The 13,417-nt window shown below is 39.1% G+C and overlaps 1 protein-coding gene across 3 annotated transcripts in view; it reads left to right on the top strand.

Annotated features, from left to right (window-relative positions):
• The first annotated feature begins 222 nt into the window (after window positions 1–222).
• CCNY (cyclin Y) overlaps window positions 223–13,417 on the top strand; it is a 55,907-nt gene continuing 42,712 nt past the window's right edge. The window contains exons 1-3 of one of the 3 annotated variants that reach the window (XM_010075124.1): window positions 223–256; window positions 5,894–5,968; window positions 11,850–11,884. In XM_010075124.1, coding sequence (XP_010073426.1) covers window positions 253–256; window positions 5,894–5,968; window positions 11,850–11,884 — 114 coding nt within the window. In that variant the 5' untranslated portion in view covers window positions 223–252. Of the gene's footprint in view, window positions 257–5,892; window positions 5,969–11,849; window positions 11,885–13,417 lie in introns of those variants that run through there. The other 2 variants (XM_010075126.1, XM_010075125.1) reach the window with 2 other exon arrangements.

The following is a 13,417-nucleotide window of genomic DNA, read 5'->3' as shown; positions in this document are numbered from 1 at the left end:
TGAGGGAATTGTAATAACGTAATAATGTTTAAGGGAATGTTTTCATTATTACACATTTAAAGGGCTAATTGCTGTTAATAGAGGGGAGCAGCCCACCAGAGTAAAAGAGAAGCAGAAAGGCATAAGGTGCAATGAGACTTTTAAAATTTATTTCAGCATTTTTTCTAGGTTCAGTGTTGGGGAAATTTATCCCTTGGTCTGTGCCTGGAGATTACTGTTTCTGTTTCCCACAGATTACATCAGCTCGTTCATATGGGTTTGTACACCAAAAGCTGCAGCAACAACTTCACTCTTTCTGCCAGCTGCAGAAATACCATTTCAGGTCCTGCTGGTTCCATGGAGGTGGCGCAGGCGAGGGCGGCACAGCTCTCGTACAGCCGCACGGAGCCATGCTCTTCCCCGCTTTCATCGGGGTGCACCGAAAGCCCTGTCCTTGACAACTCAGTGAAAGCCTTTCCCTTCCTGTGGGTCACCTGTGCTTCCCTTTCCCTCTGCTCCTGTGGCAATTGTTCTCTCTTCCCTTCAGCAGGCTTCCTGGAAACATGTAGGGCTTGATCAAACATTGTTCATTGCTTGCATTCTTTTAATTTCTTGATAAGCAGCTTTGTGGTGTTTTTGTTGTTTTCCAACCACCAGGCCATAGCAGGCGGTTGCTCTGTAGTGTCAGGTTGTGACTGGAGAAAAAATGGCAAAGAGGTTAATTAATTTGTGTAGTGCCTGCTCAGCTGCAGGTTCTTCTGTGGCATGCCCTGGATGGTCTGTTCTCTTCTTACCTGAAGTCCCTTTAAATAAGCGGGGGAAAAAAAAAATCCTCTGGAATGAAGAAACAGGGATTGATTTTGTTTTTAAGCATATGGTAGGTCATTAGACTAATATGTGACACTATCTCTTCCCTTAGTGATAGTGGTGGTTGTGCAGTGGCAGTGATAACCTGTGGTCCCAAGGGTAAAGGGAAGGAAGGAAGGTAATTTCACTGGATTATTTCAGACCTATTTAAGTGTAAAACAAGTATCTTACTCAATTTAGACGTTTGTTATTGAATCAGCATCAGAGCTTTGGCAGTGCAAACTTACACAGCTTTCATTGTTCAAAATGAAGGAAATAACATCTTATTTTTCTGATAGAATAAACACATTTTCAGACCTGCTCCCTGTGCTGCAGCCCACGTGCACTGTTACAAAAGCAGCGACTGTGTTGGTTTTTCCTGTTTGTGTCACGGCAGAAGCTTTGATGCATGTTGCTCAGAAGTTAGTTGCTACAGCACCCATCCTTCATCTTCTTGTGATGCGTGTTTCTATGTCAATAATTGAAGAAACTTTTTTATTTGGTTAAAATTTTGCCACAAAAGATTCAGTCTCATCCTTCTCTGTTTTTATCTTGCATAATGTATTCTGACCACAGGTTTGAATAAGTAGCTCTTTCCGAAGAATTGCAACAGAGTTTGCTGCAATTTTGGAAAACTTACAGATGTGCCACTGGGATTTGCTGAGGTTCTGTGCTTAATAATTTAAATATTGCTATTTCTGAAGATTTTATAGAACTTAGGCTAGAGGCCCCTGGGACCATCTGATCTGACCTGCCTATGAATCATAAGCATGTATTTATTCTTCAATTGAGCCTAAACACTCATGCTGGATTAAAGCCTAAAGATCTTTGGCTGAAGCAATCTTCTAGAAAGGGAAAAAACGTAAAAATAAGTTGAGTTCCTTGGGTATGGAACTTCAGTGCTTGATTATCCTCCCTTTTTTTTCAGCCAAGTTCATAATTAAGATCTTTCTACTTTCATTTTCCACTGTTTTTTGCTATGTTGTGTGCTAGTTTAGAGAGAGCTTTCAGTATTTTTTCTTCTCCCCTGTGAAGGTATGCTTGAACTACAGATGCCCCCTGGTTTTCCTTTTTCATCAGCTAAATGGTTTGAACTCAGACTCTCACTTGAAGGCATTTTCTGCAGTCCTCCAGTCATTCTCGTAGGTCTCTTCTACACTCCTCTGAACTTTAATCTTATCCTTTTAAAAAGTGCAAACTGAGGCTGTATTCAGTATTTTTGGTCTCAGCAACGCTTTTGAAGATCTTGTTTTGAGATCTGAAATCTTGCCTGGGCTTTAGCCCAAGTCTGAAACGGGACTGTTTTACAGTTTTTCTTTTTATGGCCATTTTAATGCAGCTACTGTGGCTTTAGGAACTAAGTTTCTCAGAGTGTAGAGGGTGAATCTCATGGTGATCTTCTGTTAGTTGTCTTAAACGTCAGCCCAGTTATGTTCCGAATTAAGCTATATGCAAAATCTACTTCTTTTTCTTGGAGAGAGTGAATTTGTTTCAGTGCAGTAAACCAGAATACTCATTATAATAACTGCTACTTTGGCAGGATACTCAGCAAGGGAGAGAATGCAATACTAGGTATATTTGCCTGTATTTGTAAATGTGGTTTTGCCCAAATCCTCCAAAATTGTGTGAATACTGTTAGGCACATGATTTTTAAGCTAAAGTGTACCTGAGGCTATCTTAGCTTTTGCTAACCAAAAAGTAGTTTAGATTTAAATACACATCTATATAGATACAGATATATGCATGTGTATGTATATATGTATTTATAGACACACATCTTTGGTTCCTAATCGTGAGAAGACAAAAGCCCTGAAATTTTCATGGGACATCACACTGTTTAGGTGTTTACAGAATGGGAATTATATTTTGCATAACTTAACAGTAACTAAAAAAAAAAGATAACCTAATCTTTGAACTATGAAAATATGTAAGAAAATATTCCACATCTATTTGACTGGAAAGAACATCTACAGTGAAAGGTTTTTCATTTGGATGGTCTATGAGACAGGGACTTTTTCTTAAAAGCTGATTTTGGAGTGCAGGATAACTGTTGGAGGAAGTACCCACTTGAAATTTTTCCTTTGTAAGGCTATGGTGAGTCACAGAGCAGACTGCTAGCAATGGAGAAAATTTTCATGCAGATTTCAATAATTGAAATTCTGGCTCTCATTTTCTTCTCTTTCAGATAGTAGAGTATTGCTTGTGTGAGTGTAAATCTCTCTTTAGCTTTGACTATTCCATTACAAAATGGGTAAAACTTTCATATTGTGACTGTTTTTCATACTACTTTTCAAATACTAGAAAGAACTACTGATAACACTAAAGCAGTATGAATGTATTATTTTCTTTAGGATGGAAGTAACCTTTTGATGGATAATGCTCTTCGGTGATGAGTTGCTAGCTTCAGATATGTGTCTAGCATTTGATCTCTTTCTTCTGTAACATGGTTTCTGATGACAGATTTGTAAGAATTTGTTGCCAGATTCGAAAAAGCATTTGTTTTCAAATTGTACAATAAATTAGACATCTAAGAGCAACCAGAGACCAAAATTTTACTTGCATGTTGTCAGACTTCATCCACGCGAGTGCTCTCGTTGCCAGCAGTGGTGTCATGGAGTGGTGTGGTCCCACTGGTGGCCTGTGGGATGCTCCGACTTGCCTAATGCTTTTCTCTGGAGGTGCTGGGAGTGACTGAGCTGCAGGTACACACCAAACAGCACTTTCTTCTGCCTGCAAGCCCACGAGACCTCTGCTGTTCCTCAGAGGGAGGTGGGGAGCCAGCCTCTCAGCAGCACTTGTCTTCTTCTGGCCCTCTTGTGCTGGGTATCCTGCCCCAGCAGGCTTTGCTGCTCACCATACCCATGTTTTCCTCCTCTTGATTTTTGTGCAGGCGGTTTGAGAAAGACAGATGGATGTGGTTGATGGCTGCTGTTGCTGGGGAGGATGTGAGAGAAGGGATGTGGAGAGAAGAGGACGCGTGGTGCTTTGTGGGGTTCCGCAGTAGGCAGCTGCCTCTACCGGGATAGTTCAAAATCCCTGGTCTGGCCTCTGCAGCTGCTGAGGGTGGATCTTCCTGGCCTTCTTTCAGCTCTTGTCTGAAAAATAACAGTTCATCCCAGAGCCAGTGCTTTTTGGTAGTTCATGCTTGTTTTCAGAAGTCCTCTGTTGGTTTATGACTTCTGCATAATAGCCTTTTATAGCACAGGAATCTAAAGCAGTTGTAACTAGACTGCAAGACGTGGCAATTGGTTTCCCTTTCTTTTCAACCCTGCGAGCAGACTGTAAGCCTGTACCGGGTTGTTATTACTCCCCAAGCAGATAATTTTCTAGGCCTGAAGGAAAGGAATGTTTGTCTGTTTAGGGGCAGTGTTTTGTAAGCTGAGTTTGGTTTCATGTTGCTGGTCCTATTTTGTTGACTGAATTTGCATTGCTGTACTTTAAAAGATTTCTAGAAAAATTATCTGCAGTGGTTTTTTTTAAAAAAAATGATTTTTTTGTTATGGTGATGTATGGTGCTGTTTAATAGAAGATGAAGAGGATGATAAAAGACAGTGTATTTTGCCATTTTAAAATGCTGATTACTCTTTACTTAATGGATTGCGTCTTGAATTCAGCTTGATGGAAAAAACATCCTGATATGGAAAACAATCTTTACCAATATTACGTGTCTCAATAGATGTTTTTTTTTCTTCTATGTCTGAATAAGATGCATAGATTAACAGGAAAACATTCTTTCTAATTCATGGTCCTTTCATGTCAGAACTCCTAATAGTAAGATGACCTTTCTAGAATCTTCTCCAAGATTGACTGGAAACTGTGGTTTCTGGGAGAATCAAAATGACTTTCCCTTGAAATCCCTAGATTTCTTTTCTGTTGTGGCTTTGATAATAGTAATAATATGCCTCCTTTCCAGTTGAAGAATTTATTTTCTGTGTTTCTGGGTTCTTCCTTAGAAGAAGGAAGATGATATTTATTCCAGAAGTTATGTACAGGTACCAGCAGCATGTTAGGCTGCTCATTTCATGGGCTACAGAATGCAGGAGATGAAAAGGAAACCAAGAGAGCATAAGGGGGAAAAATACAAATAGAAAGTACATTTGTAGAGAGGTGTGTGGTCAGGGGAAAAAAAGTTCTCATATGTAATCTCGCCTAAATGCCCGGATCAAATCCAAGAGAACGTATATCTAGAGATCAAGAGAATGTAAGAGAATTAAGGTTGAGATAGCAAGAAAATTATAAAAAATGATGTGCTATTTTTAGTAGCATGCTTTTGAGTAGATGCAGGCATGTAAGAGTTTTGACAAATTGGTAGTGGAGTGGAATTTGAGAACAAGTAACTTCAATGGATTTTAACCTCAGTAGAGAAGGTAACATTCATAGATGTTCGTATAAGCTGTGATAGATTTGAATCTTTAACATGGTAAATGTTTTTCAGGTATGTGGGGGGGTTTTTTGGGTTTTTTTGGTTTTTGTTTTGTTTTGTTTTGTTTTGTTTTTTAAGTTGTCACAGCAAGGAATCTGTTTATCTGTGAAGTATCAGGAAAGTTCCAAGTTTTTGTAATCTTGACCATGTAAAACACTCTGGCCTTAGTCTTAACTTGTTTACATTCAGTTGCAGTAACTACTTATTTTAATCACATCTAATCTTGGAAACCCATCTATCTACAGAAGGTTACGTATTTGTTTTATAATACTTAATTCTTCCATAATTACATATAACAAGCAGTGTTCCTGTGCTTAGCAATGGCTTTGGGGCATGGTGGGAAGAAGCTAATGGTAAATGAATAATTCCTGACTTCTTGTGTACAAACTTGTCAAGCTGCTTTATTTGTTTTAATCCAAAACCAGCCCTTAGAACTGAAGTTTAATCCCAGAGATGTGTTGATGCAAATGATTTGCATGCCAAAAAAAACCACTTGTGTGAAGGATAAAAAAGTGGGCTTCAAGATGGATTTTGTTTTACAATAGCTGCTAAAGTATTTAAACTTGGTCTTATTAAAAAGAATAAGAAAATCTGTATATACCATTGGATAATCATAAATGTTTTTGTGCTATTCTTTCTTTCCAGATTTGAACATGGAATTCAACCCATCAGATCATCCACGGGCCAGTACGATATTTCTCAGTAAATCGCAAACAGATGGTAGGTTACTGAATTTATTACAGTATTTGCTATTGCAGTTATCTCTAAACCCTTTGTTAGAATACATGTGATAGTCCTTTAATATATAATTCCCCTCACAAAAAAAGAGGCTTTTCTAGGCATCATGTTAGTGTTGAACGAATTCATGCTTTTAGTTAGTTGTTTTGTCAGACTAGTAGTAGAAGGTGCAGGTTTCAGTTCTGTCATGTCCTGAAATCGTAAGTTCCAAGTAGTCATTGTATCAGAACTACAAATATGGATAAAGCTTAATATAATTGTATTTTTAAAATATTTTCCCTAAATCCAAAATTTTCTGTGTCACTGTTCATTGTTTTTTTTAAACTCTGAACATTAGGCCAAGCTTCTGGGAAATGTGTGGGGAATATTTTCTTGAGAAAATGCCAGTTTATACTAGCTGAAAAGAGAGTCCAGAGCTTTCTCCAATATAGCTGGTACAGTACATGAGTATAGTACTGCATTTTAATAACAAAACAACCCCCATCCCACCCAGACATTCTCTGTTGTTCTCTCGTTATGGATTTGGTATAATCATATAATCATTTGTCTGGAATATTTTTTCTATTCATAGACAAAATGATCTCTCTGGAATTACGTCTGTTAGGCAGGCCTCTTGATAGAGTTAGTAGAATAGAAGCCATTTATTGTGGCTCTTTCATTCCCTGTTGGACATGTATGACATGTTGTTTTGGAAGTAGATAAATAATCGATGCAAAACACATTTTTTTCTACCAAGACTTTCAAAGCAGCTTCTACATTGTACTTCTGACTGTTCAGTATGAATTCTTTGTCCTTCTTTCTGCTGCTTATAAGTGCTCTTTTTGATTTACATAGTAAATTGCAGTGTCAAACACATCACTTGAAAATAATGCAGTTTTCACTTCCTGTGTATTTTTTGGTAGTTTTTGAGCATGACTAGAACAAAGAGGATATACATTTAGTCCCTAATTGAAAAGTTGATTATGTGAGTACCGCTTTTGCCCTTCAGATTGTCCTTCTGAATTCAGCCCTCATTCTGTCAATGCCTTATTATGTGGTTTTGGGTGTGATTTACCATTCTAATCTGGTTTGGTAGCCTGTAAAATGAATAATCTAATATTGCTGTAGTACACTGTATTATGAAGACTGATGTCTATTTTACAGTGTTTTTATGGTGTTTTGAGACTGTATAATCCCATATAGACGCTACATGTTTCTTGTTACAGCTTGTTGAAAAAAAGGACAAAAAAAAAATCCCGGGTCCAACACCTAAAATTTTGTCCGTATCTGATATTTATTCATACTTGTAGTGATAGTGGTTAGTTTATTACAGTATATGGTTAATTGTAAGCATTTTTTTAAAATGTCAGTTTACACCCATGCTAGAGTTGGTCTATGAAACTTTGTTCTAGTTTAAGTAGTACAAAGAACGTATTTTTGAGCGAGGACAAAGAATTTAGTGAAACAATACAGAAACATTATCAACAGGATGTAGGATCTGTTCAGCTATCCTTGATCACAGTGGAAAAAATCCAAGGTCTATCTTGCTTGCACGAAAGAAAAAAAATTCTGCAAACATTTATCTGCTGATGTATTACCAAGAACCATCCCGTTCTGGTGGGATAGGTCACAGTAGTAACATTTTGCTTGTCTGTACTTTGGGCTTCTTGTGGAACCAAGTGAACTAACAGCAAAATGCAATGAAATGCTTGTTAAGGGGAAAATGTAAGTATTTTTTTAGGGTGTGTAGGGTTGTATTCTGACAGCCTGCTGTGGAGCCTAGGAGACCCCCAAGACTTCTTAAGTCAGCTTAATGAGCGGGCAACATTGAGAACACTGAACTTGGGCATATAGCTACCTCTCTCCATTACTTGTATAGTGTTGGGCTGGCAAACCTTCCTGTTGACCGTAAGTGGAAATGTTTCTTTAGACAAGAACTGCAGCCATTTAAAATATACATATTAGATAGTTGAGGGACATCAGGACTCAAGGTTTCATCCAGGATCTGGATGTGACTCTTGAGTGTTCACCATGTGTTTTTACAGTGGGAAAGGGCCAAGTCCATAACTACGTGCTAGAGCGACTTGGCAGCATTACCTTCAGGAAGTTCCACATTTGGCTTTCTGGTAGCCCTGTACTCTTTCAGCCTCACTGGTAATCTTGTTGTACTGTCCTGGCACAGAGCTGTGCTTGAGCTGTTTGTGATCGACATGTGAGTGAAGAGCAACAAGCTGACTACCCCAAATATAATGAGACACAGGGTATAACATCTCTGGATATCCTGTGGCCTGAATTTCCCATTGTTCTGTGAAGCTTAAATGCCGTGCTAAGCATCTAAATCTGTCCTGTCCCTCTTAGTCGGTAGTCTGAATGCATCCTCAATTACCTGAGAGTTCAATGAATCTGTAGAAAAGTTGAAGACACAATAAATACGAATTTGAACTCCTAACTAAAGTAGCTTTTCTGCTATTTCCAGCTCTTTGTGGAATTTTCTAGATGCTGAATCTTACATGAGTAATTTCCCCTGTTTAGGGAGCTAGTAAAGAATATCACCTTTTGCCTTTAACTTCTATGAGTGCTTTATGCAAGTTTTCACTTGTTGCTGGGTTGGGCCTGTAAGCAGGATGGTCTAGGTGACTGAAGAGCCATGCACTAGTCGGTGTGTGGTTCTGGTTAAGACAGGGTTTCCGAACGTCAACACTCCAGTAACATAACTTTCCTGTAAGCAGGATGGTCTAGGTGACTGAAAAGCCATGCACTAGTCAGTGTGTGGTTCTGGTTAAGCCAGGGTTTCCGAACATCAACACTCCAGTAACGTAACTTCCATTCCTTATAATATCAAGTGGGCAAAGGCTGCTACTTCAGGGTGCTGGTAATGGTCTGTCCTCTAAGTGGGTTACAGCTGTCCACCCCTCCTAACTTACATTAGGCTTTACACATTCAATGTACTGGCTAAATTTTGCAGGATCAGTGCAACAGTGGGCTTCAGACAAAGAGGATTTTGAAATTGTACTTACGTAGACAGAAGTGAACTTACTCTTTAATGTTAAGTAGGACCAGTCTCCTGTCTCAGATAAAACAAAAATAAATGATTTACAAATTCCCAAAATGCAAGACATTTTTGTTGATGTAATCCTCAAAGATTTTGTCTTTGATCCTGATATGGGTGACATTATGATAGCCTATAGAAATTGCACGGAGAAAGTTTCTGTTACAGCTCAGTGAAGAATACATGCATAGGTACACACACACATTCATGTATATATGTATGTGTGTATACTTCCTCACTCCCTTTTATTTCAGGATAGTATGTTTTCCTGCTATTGCAGAAGTTCAACAATAACAGTTGAAAGTGCCTGCAGAAATAGGAACAGGTCTTTGACCTTAAAGTTAGGAAAACTAAGAGAATTTGGCAGGATCTCAGTCTCCACTTGAAGAGTTTCATTCCAACTTTCAAGTTCTAAAATTTTAGAAAGAAAGTAGAAGTTGAATTGTTTAAATTGACTCTAAATCTGTTCAGTTTCATTTCATCAAAACTCCATGCTTCAAAGCCAAAAGCCTGGAGTTGCAATTAGGAGTTTATGCTACAAAATGACAGTTAATTATAGCTGTACAGTCTGGTCTGCTGAAGACTATACTGTGTTGTGTGAGCAGTGCGAAGTGTCTTTAAAGTGACTGAAGCCAAGTGATGAAATCACCTCTTTACAGTCATTTTAGCTTGGCAGAAGTGGCGTTTTGGCTTGTGCAGGAATTGTCTTTGCCTTGTTGAAAGGGAGGGTTGTGATCACGAAAGAGCAGTTGTGACAAAATGAGTTTCTGCTATGCCCAATTCCCCATCAGCAATATATTCTGGGAAGACTTCAGCCTTATGCTATGGCAGGGTGGGCCAGGAGCACAAAAGCACAGCTGCCTTCTTGTGGTCCCTCTCTGGAGAATGCAGGCTAACTGAATTCTGTTATATGGGGAACACAGCGGAAAGGAGGCCAACGTGGTGCTTAGAAGAACGTGCAGCACGAGCAGTGCTGGAGCAGGGAGAAGTGAAGGGTGTGTGTAAATACATTAGTATATTATTCTGGAGATTGGAAATAGCAAATGGGAATGAGCTGGGAGTGATAGTCTTGCTTTGGTAAATAGATGATTGTACTTTCATGGGGAATTGAATAATGGATACAAAGGAAAATACGGAAGAGAAAAACTATGGTGGGGGGAAAAAAGGTGATTAAAATGGAATTTGGAGTGTATGTGCAGGCTGTCTTTATACAATTTTGTCCATAAGAACTTCGTGTGCAGTGTAATTGTGACTAACACTGCTAAATACTTAACTGTGTTCAAAATTTCGCAGTTAATAGGTGTTAATTTTCAGTTATGTACTCTTATTAGGTTTTTGTGCAGTTTGTCAGAATTGTTTACTGCCTGTATGTTGCAATATGCAATACTAGACAAATACTTTGGCTATTCGTGGAAGTGAGTATCTACCATCATTTTGTTGTTTCCCTTTAGATTACTTATGTCCCTTGCTGGTGATAAAAGCCGTGTGTGGAACTTAAGTTTAGTGCAGTGTTTTAGCAGGATTTCAAGCAGTTTAACTGTTTACTAGACAATCAGAATTTTCCTGCTATTCCTGTTTAATTCTGTTTCTTATGCAATGTCCGTAATTATGGATCTGAGAATGTACTAAGTGACATGGCTAACATCTGTCATGTGTGATTCTCCTTTCTGCTCCCTGGGAGGAAAATTATGTAAGGATTTTAAAAAGTTTTTTCTTATTGCCATTTTATGTCTGCATTAAACACAATTATTTCACAGTATTCACACATACAGCCTTGTTTATGTGAGATTGCTTGCTTATAAAAAATCACAAATAATGGCTTCTCATCCAACAGGGAATGGACAGGCTGTCCCACCATTATGAACATGCTTATTTTGCTACGGACATTGGGTTGCATAGCTTTCAAAGCATGGTGCACCAAAGTGCATTTAATCACCTGCAGCATGAAACCATTATTATTTTAATTCTGCAGTTTGATTTATGTGCTAGTTGCCTCCAGACTTGTATCCTAAATGCTGTGGTATTTTCACTGGAACAGAGCTCCACAGGCTCTCTATGGGGTGAGTTAATTGGGAAAGTGCTTTAAAAAAATTAAATAGAGTCTATTTAATCAGCTGTAATAAGCATTTGCCTGACAATTAAGACTCTATACATCTATCTCCCTTGTTTTTGCTGTTTACTTTCTGAATATTTTGGCTAATTGTGGCTTTGACTTGCAACCCTTGCTTGTGGTGACTGGTTCGTACTCACCAAAGTAATGTATTTTCATTGTTATATCCGACATGAGTAATAGTTTCAGGCTTGCACCTAATCTTTAGGGAAGGCAGTGGTGTAATGCATATGGTTTCAAGGCTTTCCTATGGGAGTTAGTGCACAGTAAGCTATGATGAGGATTTGCTAACTCCGTGGTGTAGCTACTTAGGTGCTTTCATCCCTGCAAGGTAGTGTAGGCCACTCTGCAGCAAGGTACCTTGCACGAAGGCACTGGTGGCTCAGGAGTGCCCACACAGAGAACTGGTGAAGGATGGCTAATCCATTGCTAACCTGGACTGTAGCTTTCTGCATATGAACTTTCCCATGCGGACCAACGCCTGGGGAAGTACCCAGATGGATGAGAATTTTAATCCATTACCACACTAGTGAGCGTAAATGCCTTTATGCATACAGATGTATGTTCCTTCTGTGTTTGATACATAAATATGCTTGGTTAGTGCAAAAGCAATTACAATGTTGCACATAGACAGCTTCCTGTTCTTTTTATTATAAATGGTATATAAGAAGCTTAATCAGGAAAAATAGTCATGTAATATTTTATCATATTTTGTGTTTTTGCAGTGAGAGAAAAACGCAAGAGTCTCTATATAAACCACGTAAGTGAAAATGCCTCGCTATGCAGCTTTCTCCTTGTTGTCTGTATTATACAGTAAATAAGACTTATCACACATGGTTTCCATATTGGTGAGAGGATGCTGATGCTTCGAATGTCTGTGCGGCATCAGAATCTAGAAGTATAGGTCTCGTCTATTAAGTTAGTGGAACAGATCTGTTGGTTTGAAGACATCATGCTGACAACCAGTGTACGTAGGTAACTGGTACCTGGGACAAAGAGCTCATGCATTGGTGTGATTTTTAAGATTATTACCAAAAACTCCCAAAACATTAAATTACATTTGTATGCAAGTTTGCTTTGGCAGAGCGCTGCAGCATTTGATATTTACACAGAAGTTCTGAAGTGCCTGACCAGTGTTGATGCAATGTAAATGTGGATTGACACGTGGTACATGCTTGAGTACAAAGGTGGGGTTTTGATATGCTTGTGTATCCTGGGCATTTTTCAGTTCAGCTCTCTTCTGTTTGAATCAAATTCTCTGTGAAGATGAGACCAAACCCCCTGTATCCTGCTTTGGATGCAGGACCAGGCTCTTTGCCCCAGTTAGTATTGTTTGTACTACTGAAGCACCTGGAACCAGCGCGGTTGGTTCCCAGCATGTTAAGCCTTGTGCTGAAATATCCGGAGTCACGCCTCATAAAATTGAGGAGGGAAAGAACTAATTGTCTCCCAAACGGTATTTGCCTTTAGGGTGAAATGGGGAGAAGTTCTCAAACTTTTCTCTATCTGGAAATACAGGCCATCATTTCATGAATCATTTTCAAACCGGTACAGCTGCTGAAAGCAGCAGGTGTGATTTATAGCCTCTGCATCCCTTTGTGCTGGCACGAATGTTTGTGCAGCTCCAGGAAAACTGGATTGGGACATGAATGCAAGTAAATTCGGCACAGCTAAAAGCTGAAATGGACTGCTGGTAAATGTGATACACTTCAGGGCTTGCACCCACAGAAAGGGAAGGAGGCACAGAGGCAGGAATGAGCTGCCGAGGGGGGTGTGGAGGCAGGACTGCTTCATTTGTTGGCGGAACTGGTTTGTGCTTAGTGTTTCTGAAACTACTGCCTGGCTTCAAAAGCAAGCTAAGATTTTCAGTTTCCCAGGAGTTAAGATTTTGAGAAGTCATGAGATACTGTGAGGTTTATGAAAGCCTTAAAGTTGGCGTCACCAGATTAGCAGATATTCTCAGTGTTTCTGACTTTCTATTCCCTTGCAAAACATTTCCGTTGTTTACAGTGCATGTGAGGGTGGTTTGTGGTCCAATTGTATTGTTATAAAATTACCTGAATATTCCTGAATAATGTGTGCTCAGTAACTTCCAGAATGCTTTTTAGCCTCAAGCTTGGAGGGTTCAATGCCAAAAAATTAATATTTAGACACTGCAAAGCAAGATATTAACTGAGTTTCTGTGACAGTCTCCCTTGTGTCACGGATGCAATTCTCCCATGTCCTGAGTCTCTTTGTGTCATGTAAAAGATGTGTTCTGCATTAGGCAGGCTGAGAGTGATTTCCTCTGGTG

This window comes from Pterocles gutturalis, unplaced genomic scaffold (assembly GCF_000699245.1).
Source record: "Pterocles gutturalis isolate BGI_N339 unplaced genomic scaffold, ASM69924v1 scaffold8622, whole genome shotgun sequence".
Taxonomy (NCBI): domain Eukaryota; kingdom Metazoa; phylum Chordata; class Aves; order Pterocliformes; family Pteroclidae; genus Pterocles; species Pterocles gutturalis.
Note: the sequence above shows the minus strand (reverse complement) of the source record. Positions and strands in the feature narration are given on the sequence as shown.